Consider the following 22,867-nt stretch of genomic DNA (forward strand, 5'->3'; position numbering starts at 1 on the left):
TCATTTCAGGATCAATTTTGTGAGGTTGTGATAAATAGAGGAGATATGATATAAAGATGAATAAGATTTGATTCTTTCCCCTTGAGGTGCTCTGGCTTATAGAACAGACAGAAACTGATAGACATGGGTGATAGAATTCAGAGTAAAAACTACTGGGCACCAGAAAGCAATGTTATTCTAGAGCCCCTGGGAACACTTAACACAGATAACTTGGGATGAGTCTTGAAATTGAGAAGACAGAAACTCTTGTTCATTAGGGAAAATGTCAAGCATTTCACTTTGACTGGAGATAGCTCCCAGGAGAGGTGAGCAGACAGACAATGAAGCAAGACTGGGAAGACAGAGGAGGGGAGCCAAGAGTGGGAAATGAAGCCAATAGCAAACAAGATTCATTTATTGCCTGCAGAGAACATGTATTGTGGTGACCCATCCTGACAGCAGTAAGGGAGTAACAGAGTTCAGCTCTGTTGAGAGCTGGAGAAACGATGTGACTGGACAATACCCATTGGAAAGAATAGGCAGTGGGGTTGTTATGAGATTTTCTGGAGGGAGAATCATCTCAGATGTGAACCAAGGAAGGTTTATCTGTATCAATCCAGGATGACCGATTGGATAATACTTTCTTTAGGTTAAGTATGTTGGAGAGGAAGTGAAAGGTTTAAACATACTGTGTTTCAGTGGATCCTGAACAAAAAAGTCCTGGTTAGACAGAAAAAAAAAAAGATGAATAAATAAACTTTGAAGGATTGATTAGGCTATAGCAAACAGAAGCCAGTAGCAGTGGATGTAGTTGTCAAAACAAATATATAAGTGGAGGAAGAGAGGGGCTGAAAATGAATCCTCAAAGAAGCCAGCATCTAATTTAGCAAGGAAAAAGGAGTTAAGGACAGTGTTGTATTGAATAGAGAGTCACAGAGACTGGAGATGGTGGTGATAAGGAAGGAAGCATTTCAGAAAAGGGAAAAGCTACCTAGCAACCAGTGAGCTATGGATATAAAGTCATGACTTCCCTATGTGGTGGGAAACCTAGTTTAGTTTCTGTACAGTGATACCTAAGAAGTAGAACTTCTGGAGATTTTTGCCCATCTGTAGATATGGCTGGCCAGGAGCCAGAGAGGAAAAGGCTGGGAATAGAGACCTGAGCAAGGTCCCTTGGTGGGAAAAATCATTCAGATAGGAGGTAGCAAGAGAAGTACCTCAGAATCTCCTTCCTCTAAAAAGAGCGAATAAAGGTGAATAAGGCCACACAGAGATGGCTTGAAAATGGTGAGTGCCAGAAGCAAGAGGGAGAGAGAATGGCTGTTCTTACTTGCTGTGGAGTAGGCAGAACAGCTGTCCACCAGCCTAAGAGAGTGAGGGCAAGATAGGATCTTAGGGTTAGGAAAGCATTTTGAAATGTCAGCGGAGATAAAAAGAAGAGGTGCCAGGAGAAAGGTGGCCAGGCTTAGCTGAGTTTTGAATCTCAATATGAAATATGGTGTCTGCTTGAGACAGTCATGTCTGCCACATGGCACCTGTTCTTTCATTGAGCAAAATCCAATTTTATCTGTATTTTTCCAGCTCTCAATTTACCAGCAAATGTGGAGGATGTCTGTCCAAATATACCATCCTTGGAGAAGCTCATGGCTGAGATTATAGAGCTGGCAGAGTCAGGTATCCGCTACACTCAGATGCCACACATGATGGAGGTTGTACTGCCCATGCTATGCAGCTACATGTCACGATGGTGGGAACATGGTCCTGAGAACCACCCAGAAAGAGCTGAGATGTGCTGCACAGCTCTCAACTCAGAGCACATGAACACACTGCTGGGTAACATTCTCAAAATCATCTACAACAACCTGGGAATTGATGAAGGAGCCTGGATGAAACGTTTAGCAGGTATGAACCAAAAAGAACAAATCCTACCATTTGTTTTATTTCCAGAGAAGATTTGAAATATTGAAAGCTATAAACTTCTCACAGTAATCTCTAGTGATTTATTCTGTGCTCAAAACTCCCATTGCTTAGTCCTGTTACACTGTTAAAAAGATATGGAGAAGATCAGACATTCTCTACCCGCCCTCATCTCACTTTTGTTGCTGTGATAAAATATCCCAACAAAAAGCATCCTTTGAGAGAAAGATTTTATTTTATCTGGAATTGCAAGCTAACACCACTTGGAGGATATCACAGTGACAGAAGCTTAAAGTGGCTAGTCATGTCAAATCCATCAAGTGCAAAAACAAATAAATGCATGCATGCTCACTCACTTGCTTGAGTTTACTCAGCTCATTTTCTCCACTCTTATGTAGTTCAACACCCCCTGCTTAGGTAATGGTGTCACCCACAGTGGGCTGGGTCTTCCACATCAGCTAACTTAATTAAGACAATCCTCCACAGACATGCCCAACAGCCAACCCAATGTAGACAATCCCTCACTGAGACCCTTTTCTCAGGTGATTCTGGGTTGTATGGGATTGACAATTAGAGCTACTCGTTACATAATTAATACTTCCAAACAGTTCTCTGAATTATTTATTTCTTTATAAGACTATTTAACAAGCACAAGAAACAGTGATCAGTAACATCAATATGTAGACAGTGACAAAAATAAAGCTGGACTTGAAACAACCTACCTTTGTATGGTTCTCCTATAACATCAGGCTGAGAGATTGATGATGAAATAAAACCTGAAAATAAAGTTCAGATTATCATTGCAGTATTCTATAATATTAAATATAAAAATTCTGAAAGCAATCTAAATACCCAACAGCTGGAGCAGGGGTAAATAGTTTATGTTTATCCTCTTACCAAAATATTACATTTTCTTCAAGCATTCAGGATTTGGTAGTGATTTGTATCTTGGGAAGTATTCATTATATTACATAGAGAAAAAAGCAACATTTTTAAAGGAACACAGAATGAACTATGTATATTATGAGTTAATGGGTTTATCTATTGATGAAAACTAAAAGAAATATACTGGGGTTTTAGGGATCTGAATAGGTGTATTTTAAAACTTTCTCTCATATATATTCCCCAATGTATGTATGTATGTATTTGTATATATGCATGCATTACATAACTTTTAATGTAAAAAATCCATCTTAAAATTTGCTTGTGTAAGCCTAGGCCTATTACTGAATGCTAACAAGGACAGCAGTGCTATATGTAATCTAACCCTTCTGTGAGCTGCAGTTAGGATGAAATGAGGGAACCTCAGGTTTTGCATGATGGTATTGCAGAGAGTGTTTATCTTCTGAAAATGAAAGAGTTGGAAGACTCATTGCCATTTGGGGATTTTGTGTGATAATACAGATTTCAAATATGATTCCAAGTCTTTTTTATTTTATTCTAAATTGTCAATTTTTTGTTAAAAATAAGCACATTGTATTGATTCAGTAATCACATTTAAACACCAATTATGCAATTAGGTTTGTGGCTAGAAAAATGGTAGAGACCTGGGCTCTGTCCTTAAGTAAGTCCTAAGAGAAAGGTAGGGATCTCACTCCATTATCATATCAACAACTCATCTTGACTAAATAGATGTTTTCCATTGAAGAGTATTAATTTCTGTTTCCAAATAGTGTTTTCACAGCCTATCATCAACAAGGTGAAGCCTCAGCTCTTGAAAACTCATTTCTTGCCCTTGATGGAGAAGCTAAAGAAAAAGGCTGCCATGGTAGTGTCTGAGGAAGACCACCTGAAAGCTGAGGCCAGAGGGGACATGTCCGAGGCTGAGCTGCTAATTTTAGATGAGTTCACCACACTAGCAAGGGATCTCTATGCTTTCTACCCACTCTTGATCCGATTTGTGGACTATAACAGGTACAATGTGCCAAAGTGACTCACTCCCCCACGTCCTTCATGACCTCCTTGGCTCATCTGTTCAGACAGAGCACTTAGTTCACTGACTCTTGGGCCACAGCTTGTTTGTGGTTCTAACATAACAAAACATTAATGCATACATTAATTCTCACTGGGCATCTCCAGTTTACCACTGGGTATTGTTTGCTAAAGCCTCCTGTGCTTTGCAAGTAACATATCTATTGTTAGGCTGTTTCTTTTTCGACAGCAGAGACTAGAGCTATAAATGAGCAAGTCTGTAGATTATACAGAAAAGATGTACTTTAATTGCTTTATATATAGTATGTAAATAATATGTATACATACATACATAAAACATACTCTACATTAAGTGTGAATGTGGATTATAAAGCAATCATTTGTCAAAATAAAACTAAACTTTTTAGTTTTAATTTCTTTCTCTTAAAAAGCTGTTGGACAGTTACAATGTTTACAGGTTTTTAAATGTTATAGTGATACCATTTGACCATTATGAATTCTTTGGTCCATAAACCTGGCTTTGGCAAACTGTGTATAACAGCACACATCTTTAATCTCAACATTTAGAAGAGGCAGAAATAGGCAAATCTCTATGAGTTTAAGTCCAGTCTGGTTTACATAGCAAATTATAGGCTAGTCAGGGACCTTGCCTCTCTCTTAAAGAAAAAAAAAGACTTTGGTAGAAAGGATTTTGAGGGAAGATATTTTGTTTTTCCTAATTAACTTTAACTGAGACTCTATTTATCACATGTTCCAGGGCAAAGTGGCTTAAAGAGCCCAACCCAGAAGCAGAGGAGCTGTTTCGCATGGTGGCTGAAGTCTTCATCTTCTGGTCCAAATCCCATGTAAGTAAGAGAATGCTGGCTAACAGTATCTACTATTCAATGTGTGATAAGGGCTTTGCAAAGGTAGACCAGTTGTCTGGACCCTGGGGTCACTGTCTGAATGGCATTTCTTGAGTTTGTCTCCTAGAATTCACCTGATAGCTTAGAACAGAAGGAAGGTGACTCTGAGGACTTTAGGGAAATGCAGCCTCTTTTAAAGATAAAATTTTCATAGTACTGTATAAACATTAAGGTGAGTATTTATATCTCCCTTCTTTCAGACAGTGTGTCATGTAGCCCTGGCTAGTCTTAAGTGAACACTTCACCTCCACATTCTTGGATCCTTTAGGACATGTCTGATTTAAAATTACTTTTTAAACATGTATATGTGCATATTCAAATTGATGTCTGTTATCTGTGACATCCTAGGTAATTCTCTTAAGTTGTTTTTGTTCCTCTAAGTAAATCAAATGAGATATTTTTTTGACTGTTTGTTTTGTGCTTGGGTATGCTAGGCTAGGGCTCTGCCCTGATGTAGATCTCAACCCTTGATATTTTGAGACAGGTCCTCCCTGTATATTTTAAGCTGGCCTTGGAGTTAGCCTGGCCTTGGACTTGTAATCCTCTTGCCTCTGTGGGACCATTGGCATGTGCCAACATGCCTGATGAATGATTCCTTATTTTGTACAATACATTTTAAAGGATGCATTAGCTTATTTGGGATATTTGGGGGAAAATGTATATTCTAGGATAAATCAACCCATCTTCACCTGCCAAAGCAGAGATAATTGACAGTCTTTTACCTTTCCCCCTCTCCCTTGGGTAACCCAATTTTTATTTGCCAAGAGGACAAATAGAAGGAATCCAGGATTAGATGCTTTAACAAGTTGAAAACTTCTGAAAAATTAACGTATGTCATCCACTCATCAATCATTTAAACACCAATGAAGTGTCTTTAAATTTTTGTCTTAAAGAATATTTTGGAATGAGGACTCTATTATTCTCAGCGGGCCCATTAATGATACTTTGAATAACAGAAGTATTGATATATCTTAAAATCAAACTTGTTTATATGTATTGGTATTTTCCCAAATGTTTAAAATCCATTTATTTTACCATTCTGTTTCTAAATTAAAAGTACATAATATAATGTTATGGTATTTTTAGAATTATATAGAATAGCTATCAGAATAGAAAGTTGTATCAGAGTTGTGTGTGCTCTTGAACGACTGTCTTCATCCCAGGAGGCAGCATAAACCACTCCCCAGCTAAATTGGGGATGGAGTGTTCATACTGTCATTTGGTAATATATGATTTTTATGACTTAAACTTTCTAAACTTAGTGTCTTGCTTTAAAACACACCTATTGAAGATGGGCCTAATGGTATATGGATCTGTCATCCCAACTCCCGAGAAAGTGAAAGAAGGAGGCTTACAATTTCATGGGCTGCTTGAGCTAAGGAGTGATTTCAAGGCCAATCTGGGCAATTCAGTGAGAACTTATCTTCTAATAAGAAGTAAGAGGGATAAGGAATGTACCCCATGGTAGATCACTTGCCTAGTAAGAACAAAGCCCTAAGTTCCATCCCAGCATTGGAAAAAGTCAATCATACTCACATATAGTTCTGAAAAGAGTTGTCCCTAACCTAACAGTCACAAATAAGCATCTGTCCTTGAAGAAACTCTGGACTTCTGTATAACACTGATTGTATTGTTTTTCTCTAAGCTGTTTTAACTGAACTTTCCTTTGCAACTTCTTAGAATTTCAAAAGAGAAGAACAGAATTTTGTGGTGCAGAATGAAATCAACAACATGTCCTTCCTCATCACTGACACCAAATCCAAGATGTCCAAGGTATCAAATTTTCTCATCAATTTCAATGTTCCTTTATGGGTTGATAGATTTTAAAGGTTTGTTTGGAAGTTCATAATGGTAATTGGGTTGGTTCAATAATATTACTTACTGACATAAAAACATATGTGCCATTTGGGTAGTTTCTACTATTAGTTTGAATCAGATGTGGTAAAATATGAGACATAAAATGACCTATGAAAGATAAAATTCTTACAGATACCTAGAAACTAAACTTACTAAGAATAATTTCTGACTAGTTGGTATATATAAAAAATGAGTTCCACACAGTAAGTATATCTCTTTGGGTTATAAGCATTCTTGCTTCTAATGTTCAGAAAATTATAGATTTGATAGGGCACAATGTAGCACAAATGTTAGAAGGTCTTGTTAATAAAAACAAACTAGGAGCTGGGTATTAGGGTGAATGCTGGAAGATCAGAGAAGCAGAATAAGCCACAGCTTCCTCACCTGTTCAGTTCCTCAGCTGATCCTATTTCCTCAAACTGGAAATTTCTGTGTCCTCATCCGAATGGGTCTCAGCGGAACTGCTGCTAGTAGCCTAAAAGCTAAACCCGCCAAAAGCTTCTAGTTTCTGGTCTTCACTCCTTATATATATTTCTGCTTTCTGCCATCACTCCCTGGGATTAAAGGCTCAGTTCTTGGGATTAAAGGTGTGAGTCATCATGCCTGGCTGTTTCCAATATGACCTTGAACTCACAGAGATCCAGAGGGATTTTTGCCTCTGGAATGTTAGGATTAAAGGCGTGAGTGCCACCATTTTCTAGCCTCTGTATCTAGTGGCTGTTCTATTCTCTGACCCCAGATAAGTTTATTAGGGTGCACAATATTTTGAGGAACACAATACCACCACAGCACAACTCTATGTGGAGTAATATACTGCAATATGATGACTTTGTATACAATGAATCAATTTCTGGGGCTGAAGAGATAGCTCAGTAGTTAAGCACAGTGGCTCTTCTTGTGGAAGATCCAGGTTCAATTCCCATTATCCACATGGTGGCTCATGAACGTTTGTAACTCCACTTCTAGGGGATATGATGCCTTCTTCTGGCCTCTGTGATTGAAACACACATGTGCACAGACATACAGGCAAAAACTCTATACATACAAAATAGAAATTTTTAAAAAATGCATCAGCTGCTACCTTATTTCTTACAGTGCTGAGAAGGTTTTCAGTGCCAGACTTTTTCTTATTTCACCTTTTTTTGGTTGATGTTTTGTTTTATTTCTTTGTTTTGATTGTTTGCTTTTGAGATAGTGCCCTGCTGTGCAGTTCTGGTTGTCCTGGTACTCACTATGTATAACAGGCTGGCCTCAAATTTGTAGAGATCCATTTACCTCTGCTTCTCAAGTGCTGGAATTAAAGGTTTGGGCTAAGATACTAGACTATTCCACCTTCTTTTAAGTAATGCCAATCACTTGCATGCTTAAATCCCCTTTATTTTTTGTTTTTTGTTTTTTTCTCAGTTCCCTATGACTTTCACAATATGTCATTGTCATAGAACTGGTTCAGTTTGAAATTATTGCTTCAAAAGAAATCCAACATCTTTGAAGTGAATATGGGTCAATTATTTTCTAATGATTTTAGGACTTAATCTCTTTATTAGAAGACTACTCCCTGTCTATTAGAACTTATGATGGATTTGAGGTACCCTTGTGGCACCACCATAGTCTTTAAAAGAGTCACAGTAGACTGCTGATGTACCCTAAGGTTCAGTTTTAACATGATCACACCAATACTCCTTAATATTTCTGAATCTCCAAGACTGGTATACCACTTGGTTTCTCAGGAGATACAGAGGAGAATGCACTTTATAATAGTTGTGTATAAACCACATAGGTAGTTTATAAATAATCCAGATAGTATGTACTATATAAAATATATCCTTTTTATTCATGTATATTGCAAAGCATTTATCCAAACAAAAATAAGCTTTCTGTACTTAAATTTGTTTAAGCATTGAGAATTAGAAAGCATATTAAATATGAAATTACTATGTGGAATTTATTCCTAATATTATGATGTGTCCTACTATCTAAAAATTGTATGGGAATAAAATATCATTACTTAATGGTAAAGATGTAGGAAGAATAAAAACTAAAAGCAAAAAAAAAAAATTGCTGAGAAGCAAAGATGACCTTTTCAGAATGGTTGGGATTCCTGAAAGTAGGGACCAGGAGAAAGTAAGAAAGGGGGGGACCATGATTATATTAAGTTGGTAGATCTGAATGAAAGAAATGTGGGTGAGCATCCCAGTTTCATTTTTGTTCCACAGGCAGCCGTTTCTGACCAAGAGAGGAAGAAAATGAAGCGCAAAGGGGACCGGTATTCCATGCAGACATCTCTGATTGTGGCAGCTCTGAAGCGACTACTGCCCATTGGGCTGAACATCTGTGCCCCAGGAGACCAGGAGCTCATTGCTCTGGCCAAAAATCGATTTAGCTTGGTGAGTTTCCTGGTTACCTAGGGGTGGTGGTCAGCAGATCTCCAGACTCTGTGGCATTGTATCCTTTGAATAACTCTGTCAATATTTCATATACAGTCACATTTTTAGTAACTAATTTTTTTGACGCCTCTAGGAGTTAAATCAATGACTGCCTATTATTTTTAGGGCAATTTTTTTATCCTAAGTTATGGTAATCACCTCCAAGGCATATTCTTGAAGCAAACAAAATATATGAATCTCTGATGGGGGGTGGTGGTGGTGGTGGTGGTGGTGGAGGGGGTGGGAGGGGATGGTTTACATAGGAACTCCTTTATAAAATCTGTCATGAGCGTTGTGGTCAGATTTTTGAAAGGTGATTTTTTCAACATCAGAAGCAAAATGCATTGTGCCAATGGTGGCTAGATAAGATGTTAGCTTCTAGCATTTCTGGGCCTTTGCAGGCATTATGATTTTTTCTTTGTAGAGTTATTTCCTTGATTTTATTTTTCATAATTACAGATGACTATGTAAATTTCCAGAAAGGTGCCTTGGAATTGCTTGTTGGTATATGCAAACTAGAGAACATTTTCTCCATGTCCTTTTTTCCAGAGACTGACAGTGAAATGCCTGTGTGGGCCTTGTTTTGTGTCCTGAAAGGAGTGAATGAAGGAAGGATAACTTGGGCAGAGTTAGCCAATGTTTGATTTTTGTGTACACACTTATTGTTAGAGCTCTGTTATGGAGTATGTTGCAACATGCAAAAGTCTCTTTCTGAAGATTTGAAAGAAAACCATGGATTTATTTCCATATGATCCCAAGGGAACATGATTTGGTCTTCTTTTTATGAATTAGATACTCCTTCTGTTGACCCTTAACATCCTTAGTGAGTAATTAAAGTATATTGTGGACTTGTTTGAAGTGGTTGCAGCAGAGAGAAGTTTTGTAAGGGGTAGAGAGGTGGTTCAACAGTTAAGAGTATGTGCCACTCTTGGAAAGGACTAGCCTCAGCTCCCAGAACCTACTTTGGAAACTCACAATCACCTGTAACTACTTCTCCAGGGTATCTTACACCATTTTCTGGTCTCCGTGAGCAAGTGCATACACAGACACACAAACACACTCAAACATGGACATGGGCACACCCACACATGCACACTCTTACACACACACACACACACACACACACACACACACACACACACACGTGCATGCCCTCTCTCTTTTTCAGAGAGAAAAGAAAAATGTAAACATACCTGTCAGACATACACTGTTTAACAGGGTATTTGATCTGTTCTTGTTAACTGTGGCACTTGATGCATTTATTATGAGATTTCTTTTAGTTAACATGTATTTCTTGACAGAAAGACACTGAGGAGGAAGTACGAGATATAATCCGCAGTAATATACACTTACAAGGCAAGGTAAGTGAGCTTTTACTCCAAATCATGTTTAATATTTTCAGGATATTATTAGTAATAGTATCACACTAGCAAATGAGATTATTTTAGTTGGCCATTATTGTACTTGCAAAGATCTTGTATTAATAACCCAAATGGCAATAAATGGTGTAACTTTAAAAGTAGAGGATCATACATTATAAAATTAAAAACAGTATGTCATAGATTGAATAAATACTGTATATGTATTTTTACAACTCTTTTTCTAGGTTTGGAGGACCTGGAAACTGGTATCCATAACAAGTTGAAAATTTTCCTTTAGTGTTTAGGCAAAACTGTATATTTAGGAATTATTCATATAGAGGAGATATTAAGAATTGCTGCAGTAAGAAGAAATGAGTTGACCTAAGGAAAGGAAAATCCAATCGAAGACAAATGTGACTAGGAACTATGTTTTCCAGCAATACTGCTGGAATTGTTAAAACCGGGTTTTATAGTTCAGTATTTGCTCTTACTTGAAGATTTTTAAAATACCACTGAGTAGGTCACTCATTTATTCATAAGATATGTTATGTAAAAAGTTTTATTGTTGCTGGGCATGGTGGGTAGTGCATGCCTATAATCCCAACACTGAAGAGTCTGAGGTGGGCAGATTGTAAGCTTGTGGCTAGCCTGGGTTACATATCAAGGCCCTGTCTCCAAAAGCAAAAACAACAAACAAAAGAGATCTATTATGTGACCCCACCTTTAGGTCCCTTCTCAAGTTTGTCACCCTTTTGAGGATTCTGTATAATTCATTAAAATGATTAAGATAGAAAAAACATATAAAAATCACTAATTAGTCCTTCAGTGTATTAAAATATTCCTTCCGACAGACCTGCATTTCTTTATTTCTTTAGCATCTGGGAGGATATGATACAGGTAAAACACACTTCTGCTATATCCCCAGTGCACATGGATGTCTTTAAGGCAAGTTTTCTGTGAACAAAACCATATTTTAGTAATAAGTCCTGCAGAGAAGGGCATTAATTCCTAGTGGAGTCTCTTTTTCCAAGAGAAAAGAACGATATAAGTATTTTTTGTAAGTTGTCATAAAACCTCCATCTGAACTCAGGCCTAGAGTTTATAGTATAAGCTCCCATTCAGTGAGAGACATGAATGTTTTTACAGATAGGTGTTAGATGGCATCATGAACCCCTGGAAGGGTTTCTGAGGTCTCTCCATTTAGATAATCTCTGTTGAGTGCCCTCAGGGACTGTGCTCATGGCAGGAAGTGGTCAAGTAGCTCTTGGGCTTTGAGATCCTGGATTCTTCCTAGACTTGAGACATTCCCTATTGAACCCTGGTTTGGTGGTGCCAACCTCACATCTGGTCTAGCACTCTCGACACTGGATGCCTTTTGCCTCACTGCTGCATCCAGCTCTTGCTACATCAAAACATAGGCACTAGAGAAATAGTGCTGTTGCCTCGTCCAATGTGAGGACTGTCTGGAAAGGGTATGTCCGTTACCTCTCTCTACTCTGAGAGCCCAGTCTAGATGGACACATGGGCACAAATATGAAACAGCCTCACTCTAGCCTCATGTTCACACTCCATGGAAACACCAGATGGGGAGGCAGAAGCCTTAGAGGAGTCACTGTATAAGAGAGAACATAAAGATTTCACTTTATCAAAACATCTATTATTGAATATAGACCAGAATGAAGCCTTGCCCTTTGATATGAAAACACAGAAGAAAGCATTTTATTTTGAACAAAGAACAAATAGTTTTTAGAAGTTGTTTGTATATGAAGTTCTGTCTCTGGGTTTTTTTCCAGTTCAATGTTATTTCTGTCATTTGAAGCTAGGCCCTTTTAGGAGTTTGGAAGTTTGTGAAGATCTCTGTTTGTTTCTTTTTCATAAAATCCAGTTTTGTTTCCAGTGGAAATTCTAAAGTGGAAGAGAAAGAGATGAAATTGTTTTGCCTATTTTTAATGGCGTGGCTCTTATGTTTTATTTCTTTGAAATGACAGGCTTTTCTCCCATTAAGATGTTTATATCTGTCAGGTTTTATGATTTTATAGTCTGTCTTAAAAACATGAAGAAAAAGTATTTTTTTAAAAAATCTTTGAAGCTGGAAAGCTGGTGCAGCCATTAACATTTAACTGTTCTTTCAGAGGAGTTTGATTCCTACACTGACACCAGGGGATCTGATATCCCCTTCTAGACCTCATATACACATGCACTCATCTGCATACACACACTTTAAGAAATAAAATATTAAAAAATAAATCTCAAAGACTTTATTTTGAACTTTTATTATGAAATATGACAGTATTACCAAATAAAACATTGAGATTTCTTTTTGCTGAGTGTAAAATTTATATGCTATATTAATTTATATTATTTAAAGTCTTAATTCCATTGAGAATTGGTTTGTTAAGAACTCCATAAGTTTAGAGTTATCTGTGGGCCTATTTTATGATTTATGAACACACACGAATCTTTCAACAGTTAGTGTGTGAGGAGGAAAGAGATGGGTGAGGCTCGTCTTTACCTTATCGCTGCCTTTGTCTGTTTCTACTTCAACATTAAATCCTAAGTGCATCCTTTTTTGTTTTTCATTTTGTCTGTTTTACTTTTTCTTTCTTTTTTTAAAATTGAAAGTAGATTCTTCTCTCATATACTAATCCTAACCACAGTTTCCTCTCCCTCCACTCCTCTCAGCTTCTACCCCACCTCCCCTCTCCCCTGCATCCACTCCCCTCCATCTCCCTTCTAAAAAGAGCAGGCCTCCAAGAGACAACAACCAAACATGGTAAGACAAAATAAAATAAGACAAGGTAAAAGCCCTCCTGCTGAGGCTGGGCAAGGCAACCCAAGTGGAGGGAGAGAGCCCCAAGAGCAGGCAAAAGAGTCAAAGACACAACAGTTCTCACTGTTAGGAGTCCCACAAAAACAGCAAGCTAACAGCCACAACATATATGCAGAGAACCTTGTGCAGATCCCTGCAGGTCCTGTACTTGCTTCTTCAGTCTGTGAACCCATATGAGCCCTGCTTAGTTCATTCACTGGGCCATGTTCTCCCGGTGTCCTCCATCCCCTCTGACTCCTACCGTCTTTCAACCCCCTTTGCTGTGGGATTCCCCAATCCTTATGGGGAGGGATCTGGTGGAGACTTCAAATTTAGACTCTCTGCATAATGTCTTATGTGAGTCTCTGCATCTGCTCCCATCTGCTGCCAAAGGAATCCTCTCTGATGAGTATAGCAGAGTATCATTAGGAATCATTCTATTGATATATTTATTTTTTAATCAAGTTGTGTTTGGTCTCTGAGCTATGCACTGTCTCGTTCTTGGCCATGCATACTGTGTTGGGCTCCCTCATGTGGAATGGGCCTCAAGTTAAATCAGACATTGGTTGGCTACTCCCACAAGTTCTCCACCACTATCGCCCCAGTACATCTTGCAGGAAGAACAGATTGTAGGTCAAAGGTTTTGTGGCTGGATTGGTGTCCATCTTTCTCTTTACAGAGTACCTTCCCACACCAAAGATTCTAGAACAAAAGGGTTAAGACTCAATGCAGGCCCCAGCTTGACCTCTCCAAGTCGAGTTAGCTATGTGGATATTGTCCTTGGCAATGAAGCTCTGCTGTAAGTTTGCAGAGAGTAACCCTCTGTCCTAGTGGCAGCCTGGGTTGTTAGGAAATCTCCACAGAACTCCCAGGCCAACAACTCAACTGAATGTAACCCAGTCCTGCCACTGGGAGCCTTGCTTGGCTATAAGAGATGGTCAGTTCAGACTCCATATTTCCCATTACCAGGAGTCCTCACTAGGATCACCCTCATAGGTTCCAGGAAGTTTCCATTATAGTAGGTTTCCACACTGCCCCCTAAAGGCTCTTTAATTCTAGCCATCTGTCCCTGCACTCTCTCCCTCCATTCCATTTCCCCTGCCATCCAATCCCTCCTGCTCCCATCTCCACCTACCTCCAGTTCACCTACAAAATCTATTGAATGTTCCCTTCCCAGGGAAATCCATGAGGCCCCCCTCCCCAGTCATCCTCTTAACCTAACCTCTCTGGCTCTACTGAATATAGCTTGGTTATCAATTGCTTAGCAGCTAATATCCACTTATAAGAGAATACATACCATATTTGTCTTTCTTGGTCTGGGTTTCCTCCATAAGGATGATTTTTCTAGTTCTATCTATTTGCCTGTAAATTTTATGATGTCATTGTTTTTAACAGCTGAGTAATACTTCATTGTATAAATGTATCACATTTCCTTTATCCATTATTTAGTTGAGGGACATCTAGATTGTTTCTAGGTTCTGGCTATTATGAATAAAGCTTCAATGAATGTAGTTGAGCAAATGACCTTGTGGTAAGATGGAATGTCTTTTGGGTATATGCTCAAGAGTGGTGTAGCTAGGTTTTTAGGTAGATTGATTCTAAATTTTCTAAGAAGCCACCACACTGATTTCCATAGTGGCTGTACAAATCTGCACTCCCACCAGCAATGGAGTAATGTTATTCTTGCTCCACATCCTTTCCAACATGAACTGTCACTTGTGTTATTGATCTTAGCGATTCTGACAGGTGTAAGATAGAATCTCAAAGTAGTTCTGATGTGCATTTCTCTGATGACTAAGGATGTTTTCTTTTTAACTTTCTTTTTAACTTATTCTCTGTGTCTTTCACATAATACATCCTGATTCCACCCATCTCCTGTCCCCTCACATCAGCCCTCTGCCCCTGCAACTTCCCCCTCCCGAAAATAAAATAAAATAACATTTAAGATTTAAATAAAGGGGAAAAAGGAAGAAAAGGAAAGTCTTCTCATGGAAGCTGCAGTGTGACACAGTGAGTTATGCAGTAAACACCTTTATCCATATATCTTTATATGCAGGCATTCGTCTCAAAGAACCATTAGTTTAGTTTGGGGCACCAGATCTCTGCTACACTGAGGATGTTGAACATGTCTTTAATTGCTTCACAGCCATTTGAGATTCCTCTACTGAGAATTTTCTGTTTAGATCTGTACCTCATTTTTAATTGGATTATTTGGTTTATTGATATCTAGTTTATTGAATTATTTATATATTTTGGATATTATTCCTCTATCAGATGTGTAGTTGGTAAAAATCTTCTCCCATTCTGTAAGCAGCTGTTTTGATGGTGTCCTTTGTCTTACAGAAGCTTTTCAGTTCTACAAGGTCCCATTTATTAATTGTCCTTAGTGCCTGTGCTATCAGTGTCCTTCTGTTCAGGAAGTTGTCTCTGTGCCAATGCGTTCAAGATTATTCCTCAGGTTCTCTTCTATCAGTTTCAGGGTATCTGGTTTTATGTTGATGTCTTTAATCCACTTGGACTTGAGTTTTGTGCAGGGTGATGAATACAGACATATTTGCATTCTTCTACATGCAGATATCTAGCAGTATTTTCTGAAGATATTATTTTCTTTCTAGTGTATATTTCTGGCTTCTTTATCAAAAACCAGTTGTCCATAGGTGTATGGATTTATGTCTTGGTCTTCAGTTTGATTCCATTGATCAACATGACTGTTTTTATGCTAATATTATGTGATTTTTATTACTAGAGCTCTATAGTACATCTTGAAATCAGGGATGGTGACACCTCCAGCAGTACTTCTATTCTTTAGGATTATTTGAACTATCCTGAGTTCTCTGTTTTTCCATATGAAATTGAGAATTGTCCTTTCAAAGAATTGTGTTGAAATTTTGATAGGAATTGCTCTGAATCTGTATATTGCTTTTGGTAGGATGGGCATTTTCACTATGTTAATCATACTGATCCATGAATAAGGGAGAGCTTTCCATCTTCTGATATCTTCTTCAATTTCTTTCTTCAAAGACCTGAAGGTTTGTTTGTTTTGTTTTGTTTTTTTTATCATGCAAGCCTTTAACTTGCTTGTTTAGAGTTACTCCAAGATATTTGATATTATTTGAGGCTATTGTCATTTGTATATAAAAGGGCTACTGATTTTTTTTTTTTGAGTTAATCTTGTATCCAGCAACTTTGCTGAAAGTGTTTATTAATTCTACGAGTTCTCTGGTGGAAATTTTAGGGTCACTTATGTATACTACCATATCATCTGCAAATAATGATACTTTGACTTCTTCCTTTCCAATTTGTATCTCCTTGATCTCCTTTATTTGCCTTTAGCTCTAGCTAAAATTTCAAGAACTATATTGAATAGATACGGAGATAGTGGACAACCTTGTCTTTTTCTTGATTTTAGTGAAATTGCTTTGAATTTCTCTCCATTTAATGTGATGTTTTCTATGGGCTCACTGTAAATTACCTGTATTATGTTTAGGTATGTCCTTTGTGTCCCTAATCTCTCCATAACTTTTATCATGAAGGGTGCTGTATTTTGCCAAAGGCTTTTTTCTGCATCTAATGAGATGTTCATGTGATTTTTTTCTTTTGCTTTGTTTATATGGTGGATTCCATTTACTGATTTTTGTATATTGAACCATTGCTGCATCTCCAGGATGAAACCTACTTGACCATGGTGTATGATCTTTAGAATACTCATAGAGGAATTTGGTATAATTATGTCAGTCTTTATATGTTACTTGGCCTTTTTCTCCTGTACCTTTTAATATCCTTTCTTCTGCATATTTTATGTTTCAAACATTATGTGACAAGATTCTTTCTTTTCTGGTCCACTCTATTATATGTTCTGTATGTATCTTATACTTTTATTGGCATCTTTTATTTTAGGTTAAGAATATTTTGTTCTACGATTTTGTTGAAAATATTTTCTGGGCCTTTGAGCTGGGATTCTTCTTCTTTCTCTATTCTTATTATTGTTAGATTTGGTCTTTTTATGGTGTTCCAAATTTCTTGGATGTTTTGTGTCAGGAACATTTTAGATTTCACATTTTCTTTGACCAATGTATCCATTTCTTCTATCATATCTTCAGTGCCTGAGATGCTGTCTTCTATCTCTTATATTCTGTTGGTGAAGCATGCCTCTAGAGTTCCTATTTGAATTCCTAAATTTTTCATTTCCAGGACTCTCTCAGTTTGTGATTTCTTTATTGTGTCTATTTCCATTTTCAGATCTTGAACAGGTTTGCTTCCTTCAATTGTTCTTTTTTGGTTTCTTGGCTTTCTTTAAGGGATTTATTCATTTCTTCTTTAAGGACCTCTATCATTTTCATATAGTTGGTTTTCATGTCTTTTTCTTGTGCTTCAGCTATGTTGGAATATTCAGTGCCTGCTTTGGTAGGATAGCTGGGCTCTAGTGGAGACATATTGCTCTTGATGTTATTGATTGTGTTCTTAAGCTGGCATTTAGGTATCTGGGTTTAGAGTGAAAATATGTTTAGGTGCTGACTTCTGGGTTTGTCTTTGTTGGGTCGTGTGATGTTCCTTGGTTTCTGTTTCCTCTTTGGATTTTCAGGAAGTGTGATGGCTCTGTGTTTCCAATTTTACTGCCCTCCCCAGCTGGTGTGTCACAGGGAGGAATTCCTGCTGGTGTTGGAGGCTGGGATCCAGTGAGGAGTAGATCCAGGGAGATCTGGAGGGGATGGTCTGTTGGATCCACAGGAGGCATGGACAGGGCAGAAATAAGGCTGCTGTTGGTATTCTGTTCCAGAATTAGGGATGAGTTTTAGGGATTGGATCTGCTGGGGGCAGGACAGAGAGAACAGAGAAGGTCCAGAGGCAGCCTACCTGGTCTTATGGCAGGTGTGGCCTGTGGTTGAGCAAGGAGTGTCCCACCGGAGTTACGGCCTAGGACTCAACAATGAGAAGCAAGAGGGAGAGGCCAGGAGGAGATGGTCTGTAGAATCTACATGTGTGGACAGAAGGGAAGGGAGGCTGCAGCTGGTGTTCAGTTGCAGCAATGGGGATGAGCCTAGGGATTGGGTCTGCTAGGGGAACAGAGAGAGTGGATTAGGTTTATGGGAAGACTACCCGGTCTTCCAGGTGAATCTTGAAATTTTAACTCTGTTCCTTGCTTCAGCATTTGAGTTCAATTGTCTAAGAAGTTTTCAGGTTGCATAGACAAATGCCATTTATGATTCTTCCTGGGGTACATTTGCTGGAGATGCAGACATTCTCACTGTTGCAGCTTTCTGAATCTCTGTTTTAGGAAAAATGCCTGGAACTCTTATTGACATTTCACATCAAAGTGTCAAAAACACAATCCTGGGAGGTTCCAGGGCCTCTGGGCTGTGGTTTCCTGGTCCTATGCTGCTGACTGGTGACTTTTCCAAGCAACCCAAAAGGTCTCTCGTGGCTTCAAGGAGTTTTTAGGTCCCCAAGACACCAAGGCTTGTGTCCTCCATCCTGGTTGCCCACCATGTGTTTACCCCCTAATCACACCTCAACTACTCTAGGAAAATATTCCCAATCACTCAAACAGTAGGTCATGTCTTGTGGTTTCTTATCTGTCTTCCTCATAACTCTGATTAAAATGATAAACAATAGTATAATTCCTATCCTGTCTGCTACATGAGAATTTCATGAATATATGAAGTTTTACTTTTGTAGTCTCTAAATAGTGCTTGCTTGATTTTTTTTTAGTTATATATTTAAGATGTGCATCATAAAATGTAGATGTACATAGACATAGAGAAATGGTTATAGCAGTCAAGCAAAACTAACTTTGTCATTTCCTCCCACAGATGTCTATTTGTATATTTGTATATAGGTTTCAAATCTACTCTGCAAGTTTTGTTGATGTGGTAGCATCTTTTTAAAGGAGCTATCACACAGTCCAGTGGCTCTCTAGATTCTCCTGTGTAACTATAGTTTAGCGGGTGTTTTAGTACTCTCCTATGTGTGCTTAGTGGTCATGGTAGAGCAGTTAGTGATCATGATGGACACCTCCTCTCTTCAGTTGCCACCTTGTGTTTTCTTGCCCACAGTTGGAAGATCCTGCAATCAGGTGGCAAATGGCTCTCTATAAAGATTTGCCAAACAGGACAGAAGATACCTCAGACCCAGAGAGGACAGTGGAACGTGTCCTAGATATAGCAAATGTACTTTTCCATCTTGAGCAGGTCAGATCTTTGTGTTAATTTCATCATAATGGCCTTAACCACATGAAGTGTTTTTAAAATGTACATTAATTTTTAATTATGGTCCCCAACCCCCATATATATTTAGAATATTGATTAAAATGAGCATATAATTCATTATTTCCAAGATTATAGTTTTTGGAGACATTTGTAGATTGTATGTTTCAGGAGATCAAGGCCTTCAATTTTATTATATTTTTCAAACTTTTCTAAAATTCTATAGATTGTTTGCAGTGTATTCTAAACCTTTCCAACAAAGTATCACAGAGTTATACCAGATTTCAAATATTTTATCTTAATATCATATTAATACTTCATATAAATTATGTCTGAGATATTTCATCTCTTACTGGTTTAATATCTGAAGTGTTTTCTCTTTTACTTACTTTATTTTTTGTTTTATGAGAGATTTTTGAACAATTTCTCTCTGGGATAAAGACCAAATTACATTTATAGAATATTACATTGACAGTAAAACCTCAAATGAGGAAAATATTTTTGCATCATTTGACAGCCATCTTCTGTTTTAACTACCAAGTTCTTGTGTGTTTTTGTCTCTACTTTGTTCCCTTAACTCAACAACCTTCAAAGCAGTAATTCTTGTGACACTCCCAGTTAGAAGGTTATATTGTATGTTTATATTATATTAAAAACAGTCTTTTACAAAATACATGCATCCAGGCAATTGTCTGGTTTCCATACACATATCTAAATCTGTTTGTATAAAGTTTAGGTCCATTACATGGAACTTACACTATACACAAATAAACATGTTCTCTTTAAAACATGACATCTAGTCAATGTGGTAACATCAGAGCACCGGAGAGATGGCTCAGCAGGTAAAAATGCTTGCTGTGAAAGCATGAGGACCTGAGTTCAGATCCCCAGCACCCATGTAAAGTCTGCATATGGTGGCACATATCTATAACTACAACATTGGGATGGGGTAGAGACAGGGGCTCCTGAGGACTTACTGTTTAGGTAGCCTACCTGAGGTTCACTGACCTGCAAGTTCAGTGAGAGATCTTGCCTCAAACACTTAGATGGAGAGGTTTTTAAATATACTGATCTCTGTCCTCTGTTTACAAACATATTGGTTTGAGCATCCACCCATGCTCATGTATTCAACACACACAAGTGAAATAAATACTTAAAATAAAATTAAAAAAAAACAAGATTACAGCAAAGTGAGAGGCTAGAGTAGTCTGCCAGCAGGTCTCTGACAGTACTTATGTGATATGCTTTCTTAATACTGAATCTGAAATAATAAAATGCCCTGTGCCAGCCCAGGGACCTTCCTACTTTTGGGCTGAAAGGATGAAGCTTTGATTTTCTATCCCCTTTAGCCATATTTGCATATATAACCATAATATTAATAAACATGTTGCTTTGATTTATACTAGATATTGTTTGAACATCTGTCCCTGCCTTGACTGGTTAAATAACACATGGAGATGGTTCAAAGTAGCCTGTCCCACTACTTAAATTTTTCCTTGTATAATTATTTGACAAATTTTGAGGCTACATGCCAGTTGGATCCTTTTCTGTCCAGCTCACATCTGTATCTCAAGTGCTCAAGAGCTTCATATATGTCAAAGGGTTTTATCACACTCATCAGAATTCCATGTACTTATCAAAACTGCTGCCTTTAAAGTCTCAGACCCCAAAGTGGAATTTTATATTGGGATACATTGGTTCTCATTGGACAAATCAGCTCTTGGTTATGTTTTAATCTACACTATCCTCAATAAGAGTTTATTCCACCAAATACTTCCATCAATAAGACAATTGAAGTGGACATTTGCTAGATCTTTACATTGATCTTATGGAAAACAGAGTCAGAGATATAAGTGCTTGTCAGTTAGACAAATTATTCTGTTAAAATGGCTGCAGTGGCTCAGTCAGCCTTAATGTTTTCAAAAATTATTGTATTCATATTCCAAGAATTTATTATAAAGCATAACATATTTGGTTTTATTTGGGCTAACATAACATCTTCATTTTTTCCAGAAATCTAAGTATACTGAGTATACTGGCCGGAGATATTTCAGTCTGGGAAGTACAGTGCTCCATTGCCTAGAGAATACTAATTAATTGACAAAACCTTACTGGGAATTTATCTTCTTTCTAATACTTATGATTAATCTCTTTTTTTCTCTTGAAGTTTCAAGCACAATTATTCAAATGAATAGCCTGTTTGCATCATTTCTTGTAACTTTCAAATTCTCATTTATCTTGCCTAACACAAAAAAAAGCTTCCTATTTTTGTACTTTTGTAATATTAAATCCTTCTGTTTACTCCTGGTACTGAGCTCACAAAGCCTTGTTATCTTTTTTTTTTTTTTTTTTTTTTTTTTTTTATTAAAGAGCAGTAGGCTTTTCATTAACACTGTTCTTATTTGTGGTTCCCATACTTATAATAAAAGTAGTTTCAATAGATATGTGAGTACATTCCTATGTAGGAAACAAAATGGAACAACCCACAAAGGGGATCAGAGGACCTGAGTTTGGTCATCAGAACCCACATTTAAAAAGCTGGGCCTGGTAATAAGTGCTTGTAATGCCAGCACTTGGGAGATAGAGATAGCCAGATCTCTGGGACTCACTGCCCAGCCAACCTATCCTAGTTGGTAAGTTCTAGGCCAGTGAGAGACCGTGTCTCAATAAAAGAAAAAACAAAACAAAACAAGGTGGATGACAACTGAGGAATGACACCCAAGGTTGTTCACTGGCCTCAGTATGCATGCTCACAAGTGTGTACATGCATGTATGTACAATATGCATGCATATACATGAGATTAAAAAAACTTCAAAAAAACTTTGAGAATGATGTAAAAAGATTTTATGCAGAATGCTTTTTGGTTTCGTTGATTTTAAAGATAACAAGGCTTGGGAGCTACAGGCTATTTGAAAAATAGGTAATTTTTTACTAAGTATCATTTAAAAATATCTCAAATTTAGCTTTGGATAACTTTGAGCATATAATCCTAACCATAAAATTGTTAGGCAATTTAAAATAAATTTAAAAGATGCAGCTGATTAATATCACACTCTTGAGGGTGGATTGAAGCTGTAAATGTATGTGATTGTTTGTTTGTGCTATTCTACCTCAGGTGGAACATCCTCAGAGATCAAAGAAGGCTGTGTGGCACAAACTACTTTCTAAGCAGAGAAAAAGAGCCGTGGTTGCCTGCTTCCGGATGGCCCCCTTGTATAATCTGCCAAGGTCAGAATTTTTTAAATGTTTAAAAGAGATTATCTTCTTTAACAATGATAATCTATCCAAGGGATAAATAGGAGAGAGTTCTTGGTTCTTGTAACTCATCAGTTTTTCCCCCTCTGTTCAGTGTTTTTGTTTGTTTATTTAGAGAACCATAGTTTGCTCTGTCACTTAAAAATGATATATGTTGAGGAATATCTGCTCACATAGGGGAGGACATGTGGTATAATTGGAAACATTCTTTGAAGTCTAGTTGCT

At 37.7% G+C, this 22,867-nt stretch overlaps 1 protein-coding gene across 9 annotated transcripts in view; it reads left to right on the forward strand.

Moving 5' to 3' along the window:
• Ryr2 (ryanodine receptor 2) overlaps positions 1–22,867 on the forward strand; it is a 596,457-nt gene that overhangs the window by 473,571 nt on the left and 100,019 nt on the right. For all 9 annotated transcript variants that reach the window (XM_036187934.1, XM_036187935.1, XM_036187936.1 and 6 more), the window contains 8 exons: positions 1,561–1,881; positions 3,570–3,810; positions 4,586–4,673; positions 6,414–6,506; positions 8,804–8,974; positions 10,315–10,374; positions 19,237–19,371; positions 22,503–22,615. In XM_036187934.1, the coding sequence (XP_036043827.1) occupies positions 1,561–1,881; positions 3,570–3,810; positions 4,586–4,673; positions 6,414–6,506; positions 8,804–8,974; positions 10,315–10,374; positions 19,237–19,371; positions 22,503–22,615 (1,222 nt within the window). The remainder of the gene's footprint in view (positions 1–1,560; positions 1,882–3,569; positions 3,811–4,585; positions 4,674–6,413; positions 6,507–8,803; positions 8,975–10,314; positions 10,375–19,236; positions 19,372–22,502; positions 22,616–22,867) is intronic.

This window comes from Onychomys torridus, chromosome 5 (assembly GCF_903995425.1).
Source record: "Onychomys torridus chromosome 5, mOncTor1.1, whole genome shotgun sequence".
Taxonomy (NCBI): Eukaryota; Metazoa; Chordata; class Mammalia; order Rodentia; family Cricetidae; genus Onychomys; species Onychomys torridus.